The sequence below is a fragment of the Jaculus jaculus genome, chromosome 5 (assembly GCF_020740685.1).
Source record: "Jaculus jaculus isolate mJacJac1 chromosome 5, mJacJac1.mat.Y.cur, whole genome shotgun sequence".
Classification (NCBI taxonomy): Eukaryota; Metazoa; Chordata; class Mammalia; order Rodentia; family Dipodidae; genus Jaculus; species Jaculus jaculus.
The window spans coordinates 5,291,767-5,306,599 of record NC_059106.1 but is presented as its reverse complement, the minus strand read 5'-3'; the positions used below and the strand labels follow the sequence as shown (position 1 = coordinate 5,306,599).

Sequence of the window (14,833 nt, the reverse complement as noted above, 5' to 3'; positions counted from 1 at the left end):
CATTTTAATCCTACTTGTAAAAATATAGAATTATTGATTGCACCAATGTTTTTTTTTTTTTAATTTTTTTTTGTTCATTTTTATTTACTTATTTGAGAGTGACAGAGAGAGAAAGAGGCAGATAGAGAGAGTGAGATTGAGAATGGGCGCGCCAGGGCTTCCAGCCTCTGCAAACGAACTCCAGACACGTGCGCCCCCTTGTGCATCTGGCTAACGTGGGACCTGGGGAATCGAGCCTCGAACCGGGGTCCTTAGGCTCCATAGGCAAGCGCTTAACCACTAAGCCATCTCTCCAGCCCTGCACCAATGTTTTAACTTAACTCCCTCCAGCTAGTAAGTAAGAATTGAGAGAGCGTGTGGGTCTACACATGCGCAGATTCCTGAAGGCTGCAGCATTGACATGAAAATGACTCAAAGGGGCTGGGAAAGGTGACGAGTGGGTCAGAGCACTTGCCAAGCGAGCGTGAGGTCCTGATGCCTCTTGAATTTGATTGCCCAGCACCCATGTAACAAAAGCTGGGCACGGCCCTGCATACCTGGAACCCATCAGGCCTGGGTCCAGAAACAGACCTCATGCCAGGGAAACGGGCAGGTAAGCAGTGGGCAGGCGGCCGCGGCTCTCCTCTCGCTTCTGCACCCGCGCTGCTGGGCGGCGCGTCTGCGCGCACGGGCCACGCGCCCACAGCGCACCGCGGCGGCTGCGCACGTGCAGGGAAGTGACACAGGAGCTAATGCCTCCAAACTGCTTTCCTCCAAACAGGAGGTGGAGAGAAGTAAGAACCAGCTGGAATATGTCCTAAATCAAAGGATGGAGATGCTTAAGGCTGAAGGGGCGAGCAGGGCGAGCATGCAGACGAGTTACAGCAGAACCAAAGTCGGGTACGGCGACTCAAAGACTGCGCTCGCCGAGAGACAGTCAAGGACGCTGTTCGTTTCACATCCCAGTAAATACGCCGAGGTAAGGAAGCAGCAGCAGTCGTCAGCATATGCGCAGCGATAAATTTATCTTCCATATCTATTTTTTGTTTATTTTAATTTATTTATTATTGGAGAGCAACAGACAGAGAAAGAAGCAGAGACAGAGAGAGGGAGAGAGAGAGAGAGAGAGAAAGGGCGCGCCAGGGCCTCCAGCCACTGCAGACAATTTCCAGATGCGTGCGCCTCCTTGTGCATCTGGCTAACGTGGGTCCTAGGGAAATCGAGCCTCGAACCCAGATCCTTAGGCTTCATAGGCAAGCGCTTAACCGCTAAGCCATTCCTCCAGCCCTATTTTGCATATCTTTACTTACTTCATTGTATACATTATTATTCTTTTCATTGCTTTGGACTTTTAAGTTTAATTATAGATCAGGAAAACTATTGATTTATGCCAATGGCTTAACTTCCCCCAAGTAGTCAATCAAAGTCGGGAAATGATGTGGGCCAAAATAAGTGCTGATTCCTGCAGGTTGTACCATTGGAAGGAAAATATCCCAGCAGACAAATGCTTGAACATGTGCATGGCAGCCAGAAGCAGTCGTCACCATCGTCATCATGGTCACCAATGCAGAAGTGAGGTGGAGGGAGACAGGAGACGAGTGGAGACAGGAAATGAGAAGTAGAGACAGAGAGACAGATTTGCCTGATCTTGGAGGCAACGTCCCATCATTTTTGCCATACCCTGTTCATCAGAAGCTCCTGAGCTTTTAGTTGTAATGTACGTTAGAATCAGACCTCTTGGAAGAGGAGACTTTGCCAATCACCTGCAAGAACAGCAAGCACAAGTCTTTGGCCATTTTAGAGGTTGTACACCGGAATTAACCAGTGCAAGACTGAAAACTCCTCAGTGCTAAGTTAAGCAGTTTGGTTTTAAACACCCAAAAAGGAAGAGCCACTGAGAGATTTTAGGCAGGGTAACACATAAGATCTATGTTTTTAAATTTTTAATTAATTTATTTGAGAGACAGAGAGGGAGGGAGAATATAGGCGCGCCAAATGAACTCCAAACGCATGCGCCACCTTGTTCATCTGGCTAACGTGGGTCCCGGGGAATCAAACCTGGAGCTTTTGGCTTTGCCTTAACCACTAAGCTATCTCTCCAGCCCAAGATCTATGCTTTTAAAGAAAGTGAATTGTGCCCTGGTGAGTCACATGTATTACTCTTTTTTATTGATCCCAGGGTTTAAAAAGGTTGTTTGTATATATTATAAATATGCTTACTCCATGGTTTGTTACTGCAGCTTTCCTGGTTACCATGGCAGCCCCTGATGGCTGGCGCACTGCGACTGTCAGGCTTCCGTCTTCTCCCTTGATGTGGCTGACTACCAGCGCTCTCGTTTCTGGACTTCACAAAGATGCCACGTTGTTACCTCACGCCACTGCAGATAGAAACCTAAAACCTGAAAGTAGTGCAGGAAAAATATTTGCGTCTCTGCTACTGAACGTTAGATTATATTATGGAAATTCTTGTCATATTTGCAATGATATGTTGGAGAGCAAGTATCATTAACTCATAGGAAGGGCAAGGATGGCCGTCACCTCTGTCAGGAACTAGATGTGGTTATCTGCCCATCTGTAATCAGTGAGAGGCAGCAAAGATGCTAGTGAATGAGCTGGGGAACAGTTCAGTCAATAAGGCATTTGTCCCGCAAGCATAATGACCTGGTTCGGGTCCCCGGAATCCATGTAGAATGCCAGACACCCGGCACATGGTTGTAATCCAGCACAGAGGAGTGAGAGACAGAGGTGGAGCCCCAGAACCTGCTGGAAAGCCAGTCTAGCCCCCTTGTTGAGCTCCGGGTGAGTGAGAGATCATGTCCCAAGGGAAGCAGACAAAATTCCTGAGGAGGACACACAAGACTGTCCTCTGATCTGAAGATGCATGCACACCTACACACACACAAACACATACACACTCACACTTGAGCACACACACATGTATATTAAAATATAGTGAGGAGCCTGGTTTAGTGATTAAGGAATTTGCCTGCAAAGCCCAAGGATCTAGGTTCGATTCCCAGAACCCATGTAAGTCAGATGCACAAAGTGGTGCGTGAGTCTGGAGTTTGTTTACAGTGGCTGAAGGCCCTGGTGTGCCCAGTCTTTCTCCCTCTCTCTGTCTTTCTCTGCTTGCAAATAAATAATATATATATTATGCCAATAGCTTAACTTCCCCCAAGTACTATGTATGTATATGTATGTGTATGTGTGTGTGTGTATATATATATATATATATATATATATATATATGGAGAGAGAGGATGTAATCATATTTATGATCTGCTTTTGTATGTTTTGAGCACTATGTAAAATTATGTTGTAAGTTTTTTTGTTGTTGCTTATTTTTATTTATTTATTTGAGAGTGACAGACAGAGAGAGAAAGAGAGAAAGAGAGAGAGAAAGAGAGAGAGAGAGAGGGAATGGGCACACCAGGGCTTCCAGCCACTGCAAACAAACTCCAGACACATGCACCCCCTTGTGCATCTTGCTAACGTGGATTCTGGGAAAATGAACCTCAAACCAGGGTCCTTAGGCTTCAAAGGCAAGCGCTTAACTGCTAAGCCATCTCTCCAGCCCCTATTGTAAGATTTTTTTTTTTTTTTAGCTCTGTCCTACTTGCATGGCCTGTATGAAAATTCCATGTGATATGCTAGTTGATACACAGGCTTGCTCATGTGACATGCAGGCACAAAATTTATAGTGACTCTAGCACAGTAGTTTATTTTGTTCTGCCAATAGTTCAGGGTAGTTCAGAGCCAGTCTTAGTGGTAGAGGGTTCTTTACATCATCACGTGCCACAGCATGTGGAATCCTTACCATTGTACCAGACCTCGCTGGTATCAAGAAGATGGAGGGCAGACAATGAACAACATTCAGTGCCCGGGCTGAAAGTGGTCCACACACCTTCTCCCACTTTCTATTTTCCACATGTAACTGTAGGTGAATGTAGAAATGTAGACTAGCAATGTCCCTCAGAAGAAAGAAATGATTTTGGTGGCCATGTAGATGTCATTGCTACGGGATAGGAAAGATGGAGGCAGCTCACATCTGTATGAAGGAAGCACAGCTGGGGAAACACAGGTCTGAGTAAAAGCCAGAGGCAGCAGGTAGGATGCAGGGAAACACCTGCTGCTGTTCACCAGAGACAACCTGTTAATGACGTCAGGTTTGTAAGGCCACAGGTCTTATTTGCATCAAGCACATCAGGAAGCATTTTAATACCCATTGTCAATATAAATTAAAAAGTTATAAATTAGCTTTATAAACCTTAAAAGGAATATATCAAGGGATAAGATTAAGTAATGAGTAAATTTAAGATAAATTTGTATATTGAAAATATAACTGGGCTGGAGAGATGGCTTAGTGGTTAAGGTGCTTGCCTGCAAAGCCTAAGGACCCATGTTTGACTCCCCAGATCCCACATAAGCCAGATGCACAAGGTGAGGCATGTGCAAGGTTGCACATGCGCACAAAGTGGCACACATGTCTGGAGTTTGATTACAGTAGCTGGAGGCACTGGCATGCCAATTCTCTCCTTCTCTCTCCCTCTTGCCCTCACTCTTACTTCCTTTCATTAAAAAAATAAATAACCTTTCACAAATAATATAATTTCCTAGCCTTTCTGAAATGTTAGTTTTATATAATTGTCATATTAAGAAACAAATTTTGGACACTTTCTGAATAGAACATCATATATATGTTTGTGATAAATTTAATTTTATCTTTATCATAGGTCATATATGATGAAGAAGAAGATGAAAGGTAAAAACATGTTTTCAATATTTTGTTCTTTCCATAATTTTTTCAGTTTATATAATGAAGTAATAAAAATAGCCAAAATGAATCCAGAATCTAAAACTTCTCTATTTATATCCTGTCTTACAATATTATGCTCTTTTCCTTGAATCTAATTCTAAAAACAGAATGCTTGAGACTTTATTTTTATTTATTTGAAAGAGAGAGAGGCGGGGCGGGGGAAGGAAGAGAGAATGGGCGTACTAGAGCCTTTAGCTGCTGAAAACAAACTCCAGACTCATGTGTCACCTTGTGCATCTGACTTACGTGGGTCCTGGGGAATTGAATGTGGGTCCTTTGGCTTTTCAGGCAAGCACCTTAACTGCTAAGCCATCTTTCTAGCCTTCCTGAAACTTTAGATATCAAAATACACAAGTTTTAATACAGTCAAAAAAATAAGAATTTTAAAGTGAAAAATGTAAACTAATAACTAGCATAATTAAATTTCCTGGGTAAGGAATGGACTCTTCTTTTTAATGTGGTTATCAAAATGCATGGACAGTATCCACCATACACTCTCTTTAAAACATTCTTTAATTTTTCCTAGTTAATTCATATATTTGCTCATATGAATGCATATAACTGGTTAGTCCATTGACTCATCCAAATAGGTCTTACACTTTTCACCAGTGGGCTATTTGAATAGCATATTGTGATTACCCCGAGACCTGTGCAGTTAATAAATAGTAAGCCTGTGCCATATGCCTTAAGAGTAGCAACAAGTTCTTTCCATGACAGTTAGAGTGCCATTTGGAGAAGATAAATAGTTGTTGTTTCCTTTTTGCTGCTAACATGACTTATTGCATGGGTAGTTATTTATACAAAGCCAGGTGTGTAAAATTTTGGCTTTTATCACCATGAAAAAAAAATGTCTAAAGACAGTTTAGCACTTAAAGTTTTCAAAGCCAGATTGCCTGGGTTTGATTCCCTGTTGCCCACATAAAGCCAGGTGCACCAAGTTGGGCATGAATCTGGAGTTTGCAGTGGCAAGCGGCTCTGGTGCATCCATACTCACTCCTTCTGCTTTTTGTCTCTCTCAAATAAATGAAACAGTAAAATAAAAGTTTAAAGATATGCAAGTGTACTCTTCTGTGCTTCATTACTATCTATAATATTTCTAAATTTCAGACCCAGGAAAATTAGTAAGTATTGGGTCCTTTTTATTATTATTATTATTTAGTTAGTTAGTTTTTTTTTTTTTTGAGGTGGGTTGTCACTCTAGTCCTGGCTGATCTGGAATTCACTCTGTAGTCTCAGGGTGGTCTCGATCTCACAGTGATCCTCCTACCTCTGCCTCCCTAGTGCTGGGATTAAAGGCGTGTGTCACCACTCTTGGCTTGGGTCCCATTTTTAATGTTTGTAATACATACATACACACACACACACACACACACACACACACACACATGTTTTTTGAGGTAGAGTCTCCCTCTGGTCCAGGATAACCTGGAATTAACTATGTAGTCTCAGGGTGGCCTCGAACTCACGGCGATCCTCCTACCTCTACCTCCCAAGTGCTGGGATTAAAGGCGTGCGCCACCACGCCTGGCTTGTACTGACTGTGTTTTTAAAGAATATGCTTCCCGGTTAGGAGTGTAGTTCAGTGGTAGACCACTTGCACAGCATGTGGCCAGCTCAGTGTTTACCCCCCACGCTGCAGTAATATAAATAAATAATAAGTTAGTACCGTATGCCTTTTGTATTATAAAGGACAATTAATATTATGTATACTTTTGCTTTGCAGACTTATTATGGGTGAGTCTTGCATGCACTCCCTTACATTGAGATACAAATGGCCAGAGCTATGGATATTCGTGTGCTCGGGAGCATTTATAATACTCTCAAACTCATGGAACCCCAACCTTCTGATGAACTCCGCTCAAAGAGAAATAAAACATAATACTCTTATTTTCATGCTCAGATTATGGTAGAGCCTGACTTATTTCTAGAGTTTTTCTGAGGAAACAGGGTAGTGCAGACTGTGAAAATGCTGCGCTGCAAAGTCAGTAATTTGTCCCCTGTAAGAAAACAGAGCGGTAACTTCCAACATAACTTGTTTTAATATTTAACATTGAGTTGCTGCTAACTGAGTTGACAGACCTCTTTGGAATGCTTTGCAAGACAGAAACATGGCCTTCATATGCTATCTTACGGGGCCATCGAGGTTGCTCAATGGATAGAGCACGTGCCTTGTAAGTGTGGCGATCCCCTGGCACCTATGGACATGCCAGGAGCATGTGCCAGCCCACCAGTAATCTCAGCTCTGGGGAGGCGGTGTCAGGGGCCCCCTGGGACAAGCTGGTGAGCTCGACTAAAGGAACCAGTGAACTCTGGGCTCCAGTAAGAGAGACCCTGCCTCGGCGGGTTAATGGGAAGCACTGGAAGAAGACGTGATGTCAGCTCACACACCGTGATCCTGGGAGAGGGGTGGACAGTTTACATCCACACCACAACACCCCAATCAACACTCACAGAAGGGTAATTTAGATTAGTTAGTTAGATTGAGAAAAAGGGTTTTCTGAATAGGAAATAAAAACCTACTAAATTTTTTTTCTCAAGTTTAATAGGATAAACTAAACCACAAAAGCAAATTTACATTACATTAATGAACTCTAGACAAAATGTCCTAATTTCCACAATTAACTGTCTTACACACTTATTAGGTGTGGGATTGTAGAGGAACTTAATCATGTCAGAAGCTGCAGAGGTAAAACATCCCATGGGGCAAATGCTATTCTTTTGAGGTACAAGTCATGCTGAAGATTTAGCCAATGATGTTTTCCATTTCTTAAAATTTATCAATGTTTAAGACAACTTATTTTATTTGTGGGTGGGGGGAGAGAGAAATAAGCAGATAAAGAATGGTCGTGCCAGGGCCTTCAGCAACTGCAAACGAGCTCCAGATGCGTGTGCCCCCGTGCACGTGTGTGACATTGTGCGCTTGTGTCACTGCGTGTCGGGCTTGCATGGAATCTGGGGATTTCAACACGTTCTTAGGTTTACAATCAAGCACCTTAACCACTAATCAACCTCTCCAGCCCTAAGATGACTTTTGACTTTTATAATATGATGAAATTTTCTGTAAATTTTATTTTTGCAATTGTTTTAAGTTACACTACATTGCATCCTTTGACCTAAGACCTTTATTATATATAGGAATGCATTCCATATCATGTATGATTATAGATAATACCAGCCACTGCGAACAAACTCCAGATCCAAATGCCACCTTGTGCGTCTGACTTATGTGGGTCCTGGGGAATCAAACCTGGGTCCTTTGGCTTTGCAGATAAGTGCCTTAACCTTAAATCTCAGAAGATGTATTACTACCTTTAAGTTGTCCAGTATCAATTTCATGTTTGTATTACCATGACTTAGAGACTGATCATAATTGCTGACTTTTTATCCTTTCCAATTATAAAAATGCTTCTTCATTTGCAAATAAAATATTCTTTGCTGAATCTAATACTAGATGTTTTGTGATTCTAAAGCCCAGAGGTGAAAGAAGCAAGCTCTGGTACAGAGAGTAATTATTACGTCCTGGTTCATAAAGACATGCCCTCCACAACTCTGCCAGAGCCTGAGAAGTCAGACAATCAAGACTCACTTCCTGAGACATCCTCTCAGGACAAAGAAGCTGGGGCATCATTTGCCAACGCTGAGGAAAGATCGAAGGTGTGTTTCAGCAGTCATGTGGAAGTTGCTTATTCTGGTTCAGTAGCTTCACTGTTGTGAATGAATGCTGACAAAATGTTTATTTACTAACTACTTCAAGGCAAGGAAAGCTTGCTTTTTTAATATAAATTTAATTTGTTTTCTTATTCTTTTTAATTTAAAAAAATTTTTTAAATATGTTTGACAAAGAAAGACAGAGACAGAGAGAGAGAGAGAATGGGCGCTCCAGGGCCTTTAGCCACTGCAAACAAACTCCACAAGCATGTACCCCCTTGTGCATCTGGCTAACCTGGGTCCTGGGTAATCGAGCCTCAAACCAGGGTCCTTAGGCTTCACAGGCAAGCGCTTAACCACTAAGCCATCTCTCCAGCCTGAAAGTTTGCTTTTTTTTTTTTTTTTTTTTTTTGGTTTTTCAAGGTAGGGTCTCACTCTCTCCTAGGCTGACCTGGAATTCACTATGGAGTCTCAGGGTGGCCTCAAACTCATGGTGATCCCCCTACTTCTGCCTCCCAAGTGCTGGGATTAAAGGCATGTGTCACCATGCCTGGGGAAAGTTTGCTTTTTAATACTGCTGGTCTACATTAGAATATTGGAATAATATCTGGGATTTTAAGTACAAAATTATGATTTAAAACATGTGAATTAGAATTGACACAAAGCTGGGATTTATATCATAATACTAGTAATAAAAGGTGTCATTCTTTTTTATTATTTTTTATTATTTTATTATTTGAGAGTGACAGACACAGAGAGAAAGGCAGATATATATATATAGAGAGAGAATGGGTTCTCCAGGGCCTCCAGCCACTGCAACAAACTCCAGACATGTTCACCCCCTCGTGCATCTGGCTAATGTGGGTCCTAGAGAATTGAGCCTTGAACTGGGGTCCTTAGGTTTCACAGGCAAGCACTTAACTGCTAAGCCATCTCTCCAGCCCAGGTGTCATTCTTAAGATGAGGGAAATTTTTAGTTTTTATTTTTATTTTTATAAATTTTTTTTAATTTATTTATTTGAGAGCAACAGACACAGAGAGAAAGACAGATAGAGGGAGAGAGAGAGAATGGGCGCGCCAGGGCTTCCAGCCTCTGCAAACGAACTCCAGACGCGTGCGCCCCCTTGTGCATCTGGCTAACGTGGGACCTGGGGAACCGAGCCTCGAACCGGGGTCCTTAGGCTTCACAGGCAAGCGCTTAACCGCTAAGCCATCTCTCCAGCCCTTTATTTTTATTTTTATTTCAAATTCATTTACAAAGATTCTTAGTGGTTAAGGCATTTGCCTGCAAAGCCAAAGGACCGAGGTTCAATTCCCTAGGACCCACCTTAGCCAGATGCACAAGGGGGTGCATGCATCTGGAATTTGTTTGCAGTGGATGGAGGCCCTGGTGTGCCCATATTGTCTCTCTCTGTCTCTCTCCCTCTCTCTCTCCATCTTTCTCTGTCAAATAAATAAAATTTAAAAAAATTTTAAAAAGATTCTTGTAAAGTAGTGATTTGTTTATAAAAGCATAATCATTTTGAAGTAATTTAATATGCTTTTAAATAAGACCTGGGAAACTAAGGATTGCTTCAATCTGAAAAGAATTTAGTTAAGGATACCTTTGAGCAAAAATGCAGGGGTAAAGAAGAAAATAAGCCCATGTGACATCTATGAACAGTATATATATTTTATGCATAATTTTATTATTGACATCTCCTATACTTACAGATAATAAACCATGATAATTCCCTCCATCCCCTACTTTCCCTTCACAACTCCACTCTCCATCATATCTCCTCTCTCTCTCTCTTACTCTTTTGTTTTGATGTCATCATTTTTTTCTCCTATTATGAGGCTCTTGTGAAGTTATTGCTAGGCACTGTGAGGTCATGGATATCAAGACTAATTTCTGTCTGGACAGTTGCATTGTAAGGAATCATGCCCTTCCTTTGGCTCTTACATCCTTTCTGTCACCTCTTCTGCAATGGACCCTGAGCCTTGGAGGGTGTGATAGAGATGTTTCAGTGCTGGACACTCACCTGTCACTTCTTCTCAGCACTATGTTGCCTTTTGGGTCATTCCAGTGGTCACCACCATCAGAAAAGAGAAGCTTCTCTAACCAAAAGTGAGAGTAGCATTACTATATGAATATGGACATTAAGTGTAGTGCTTACTGGCAGTTTGGTGAGGATAATATATGCATTTAACCAGAGAAGAGCAGGCTCTATACCCCTAAGGCTCATGACCTCCCCTGCCATAGGCTTTTTTTTTTTTTAAAATTTTTTTTTTTAATTTATTTGAGAGCGACAGACACAGAGAGAAAGACATAGAGGGAGAGAGAGAGAGAGAATGGGTGCGCCAGGGCTTCCAGCCTCTGCAAACGAACTCCAGACGCGTGCGCCCCCTTGTGCATCTGGCTAACGTGGGACCTGGGGAACCGAGCCTCGAACCGGGGTCCTTAGGCTTCACAGGCAAGCGCTTAACCGCTAAGCCATCTCTCCAGCCCTGCCATAGGCTTTTGATTAGGTTTTCAGAACCAGGCATGTATTCACTCCCATAGAGCAGGCCTCCAGTCCACTTAAAGAGCAGTTAGTTTCCTCTAGAGCAGACATGCCACTATTGCACCTGTTCAGTCATTTGGCTGGTCTGGCCAAACTTGAGGCCTCCAGTGTCTACTGTTTTCACCACAGATGACTTCTGTCTCCCATAGGGCTGCATGTAGTGCAGCTTTTTCCAGCTTTCAGTTGTCTGGTCTACAGGGAGGAGGTTTTCAGCTTGATTTCTCAGTGACCTTGCTGCACAGGCATGTGAAGTCTTCAGCAATAGGGTCTTACTATCTGTTTCTCATGGGAAACCAAGGGCCTTGGCAATAGCCTGTAATATTTTGGAGGCAACAGGGACCTTCCTGGCCAACAACTCACTGGAAGATATCCCATCCTTGGCACTGAAAATTTTTTAGTAACAATCTATGGCTTCTGGATGTGCCATCATCCAAAAAAGTAGGTTTTCATCTGTCTTATTCAGAATATCTTGAATTTTGATTGACCTCCCCTTCTTTTTATTCAGTCTCTTCCCCTGGCCATGCTTAGGCCTTTCCCCTCCCTGTAATCTTCTCTTCTACTTACATATGTACAATACCATCCCCTTAAGTCCTTCCCTCTCCTCCCTCACTTACGGCGTTTTTCTAGATTACTGGCCTCTGCTAACAATTTTTGGTTCTAGTTCACACATACAAGTCTACACATTTGTAGCTAGGTTCCACATATGAGAGAGAACATGTGCCATTTGGCTTTCTAAATGGGTTACCTCAGTTAATATAATCCTTTCCAGATCATCCATTCCCCTGCAAGTTTCATAATTTCATTTTTCTTTACCACGGAATAGAACTCTGTTGTGTAAATTTACCACATCTTTATTATTGATTCACCTGTTGAGGGACCATTTCCTAGCTATTGAGAATAGAGCAGCAATAAACATGGTTGTGCAAGTATCTCTAAGGCAGCGAGAAGAGTTGTTAGGATATATGCCCAGCAGTGCTATAGCTAGATCATATGTAAATCTATTTTTAGCTGTTTCAAGAACCTCCACACTGATTTCCATGATGGCTATACCAGTCTACATTCCCACCAACTGTGTAGAAGGGTTCCCCTTTTTCCATATCCTTGCCAACATTTATTGTCATTTTTTTTTCTTGATGATAATCATTCTGACAGGAGTGAGATGGAATCTCAAAGTAGTTTTAATTTGCATTTCCCTGGTGGCTGAGGATGTAGAACACTTTTTTAGATGTTTATATGACATCTTTATTACTTCCTTTGAGAACTCTTTATTTAGTTCCATAGCCCATTTTTTAATTGGTTTGTTTGATTTCTTATTGTTTTATCTTTTGAATTCTGTATATATTCTGGATATTAATCCTCTGTCAGATGTATAGCTGGCAACGATTTCCTCCCATTCTGTAGGTTGTCTCTTTGCTCTATTCACAGTGTCTTTGATGTACAGAAGCTTTGTAATTTCATGAGGTCCCAGTGGTTTTATTTCCTGAGCAACTGGGGTTATATTCAGAAAGTCATTGCCTATGCCAATATGATGAAGGGTTTTCCTTATGTTTCCTATAGCAGTTTCAGAGTTTCAGGTCTGACATTAAGGTCCCTGATGCATTTTGACTTGATTATTGTGCACAGAGAAAGGCAAGGATCTCTTTTCATCCTTCCACATATAGATATCCAGTTTTCCCAGCACAACTTGTTGAAGAGGCTGTCTTTTATCCAATAAACAATTTTGCCATTTTTGTCAAAAATCAGATGTCTATAGCTGCCTGGATTAATATCTGGGTCCTCTATTCTGTTCCATTGATCTACATATCTGTCTTTGTGCCAGTACCATGCTGTTTTTGCTACTATGGCTTTGTAATGTAGCTTAAAATTGGGTATGGGGATGCCACCACCCTTAGTTTTGTTGCTCAAAGTTGTTTTGGCTATTTGAGGTTTATTGTTTTATTTTGTTTTGTTTGTACTTCCAAATGAAGTTTAGGATTCTTTTTTTCTATTTCTGTGAAGAAGCCACCAATGCTGAGTGCCCACCTCCATCCCGTGTTGTGCTGTGCATCTGGTGCTCTGGTCAGCTGTACTGGATGCCCTGCTGCGGGGGTGGGGGGCCGGATGCATTCTCCAGAGGTTGGAGTTTCTGTCGTTTGGGGGAGGGGAGAGCGCAGGAAGCCTGCAGCTGTGCTGGAACTGCTCAGCTGGCCCCACCTGGGTCCCTTTCAGCAGCTCCTTAGCTGATCTCTGCTGCCTCCCCTTCAGGTTTGATGAGGCTGGAAAAAAAAAACCCTTGTTTGGCCTTTGCTCCTTCAGCTGGACATCAGGCCAGGAGGGTGCTCAGATCTGCTCGGGCCACAAGCACCTCTGTGGGATTCTGGCCAGTTTCCTCCCTTCTGGTCAATCTTGGTCTTTCTTGCTTCTCCACTGTGTCTGATAAAAGCTATACACCTTCACTTTTTGGAAGAAAAGTATATTTTGCTGTGGTTTTGCTTAAATCTCACCTTAGGCTGGTTTGGAGTGACTCCTATGCAGCCATCTTACCCAGAAGTCCCAGAGTATGTTTTGTCATTGATGTTATTAAAGTGTCCTCAGGAAGGGAACTTAGTAAGCCATTGGACATTGTCTAAATATGTAAGATGGCTAGGACATTAATGTGCACAAGACTGAAATGTTGTCTTGGTTAATTGGGAGCTATTTATAAGGAGCTCACTGCATATCCTGGGCTCCCATTAGTCTCATTATCCCCAAATGTGGCTCAGTTCCATGAATCGGTCACACTTTATAACTAATAAATTCAGGAAATAATGACAAAAGGAACGTTGGTGCAGTGAAATTGCAATAGAGAATGGAAACTAGATTTCTCCTTAATATAAAGTAATTTGAATTTTGAGATATAAAATTGGTAACTATTTTTTTCTTTGTCATTAAGGCAGATGAATTAGAAAACTTTCAAATAACCACTGACCAGCCTTACTCAGACATAGGAAGCTTTGAAGGTAAAATGATTTTCTGTTCTGTAACATGAAACATGAAGGATTGCATGTTCCTCTGTTAGAATTACAAATGCATGAATGAAGAACATTATTAAATGCCAAAGTAACTTTGCCACAGAAAATGTAAATGCATACTGAATTTTATAAAAACTAATGTGATGTACTCTCATTGCTTCACTCAGAGTCCATGTCAACTAAGGTCTATGGAAAGGGATAGTGGCATCTTCAGCCCGCTGGGAGAATGTGGCATCCCAGCCACTTAGCATATCAGAAATGTAGCTGAGAGTATCAGAGGAGGTGATTTCTGATGGGAATGCTCGGCGTTTTGCTAGTACTTTGATGGGTGGGAGGGAACCTATTTGAAAACAAAGGTAAACAATGTTCATCACGTATCTGTCTTCACACCGGTTTATATTGTATTGCACTGGCCTAAATTTTCAAAATGAGTTGAAATGGTTAGGATGCAAGGAGCAGGAACGTCAGCTGTTGTGTTTTGATCAGAGAATGCCTCTGCCCTTTCTCCTCTGACAGTTTCCTACCTGAGACATGTATTCCTCACTATGGTCAGGATTCAGAGTCTACCATGAATTTTCAACAGGAGTTGAACAGAATTACCTTAAAAGTTTTAATTTCAAAACCAACTTGAGGGCTGGAGAGATGGCTTAGCAGTTAAAGCACTTCCCGTGAGGCCTAAGAACTCATATTTGACTCTCCAGGTCCCATGTTAGCCAGAGGCGCAATGACTCAAGCACTCAGTGGTGCACATGCCCACCAGGGGGCGCACGCATCTGGAGCTTGATTGCAGTGGCTGGTGGCCCTGGCATAGCAAGTCATTGCCCTGACTCATTAAAAAAAAAAAAAAAACAACA

General features: G+C 42.1%; 1 protein-coding gene across 1 annotated transcript in view; it reads left to right on the top strand.

Moving 5' to 3' along the window:
- The first annotated feature begins 730 nt into the window (after positions 1 to 730).
- LOC123460583 (coiled-coil domain-containing protein 7-like) overlaps positions 731 to 14,833 on the top strand; it is a 135,085-nt gene continuing 120,982 nt past the window's right edge. The window contains exons 1-4 of the mRNA XM_045148613.1: positions 731 to 958; positions 4,713 to 4,741; positions 8,266 to 8,449; positions 13,901 to 13,967. Coding sequence (XP_045004548.1) covers positions 809 to 958; positions 4,713 to 4,741; positions 8,266 to 8,449; positions 13,901 to 13,967 — 430 coding nt within the window. The 5' untranslated portion in view covers positions 731 to 808. The remainder of the gene's footprint in view (positions 959 to 4,712; positions 4,742 to 8,265; positions 8,450 to 13,900; positions 13,968 to 14,833) is intronic.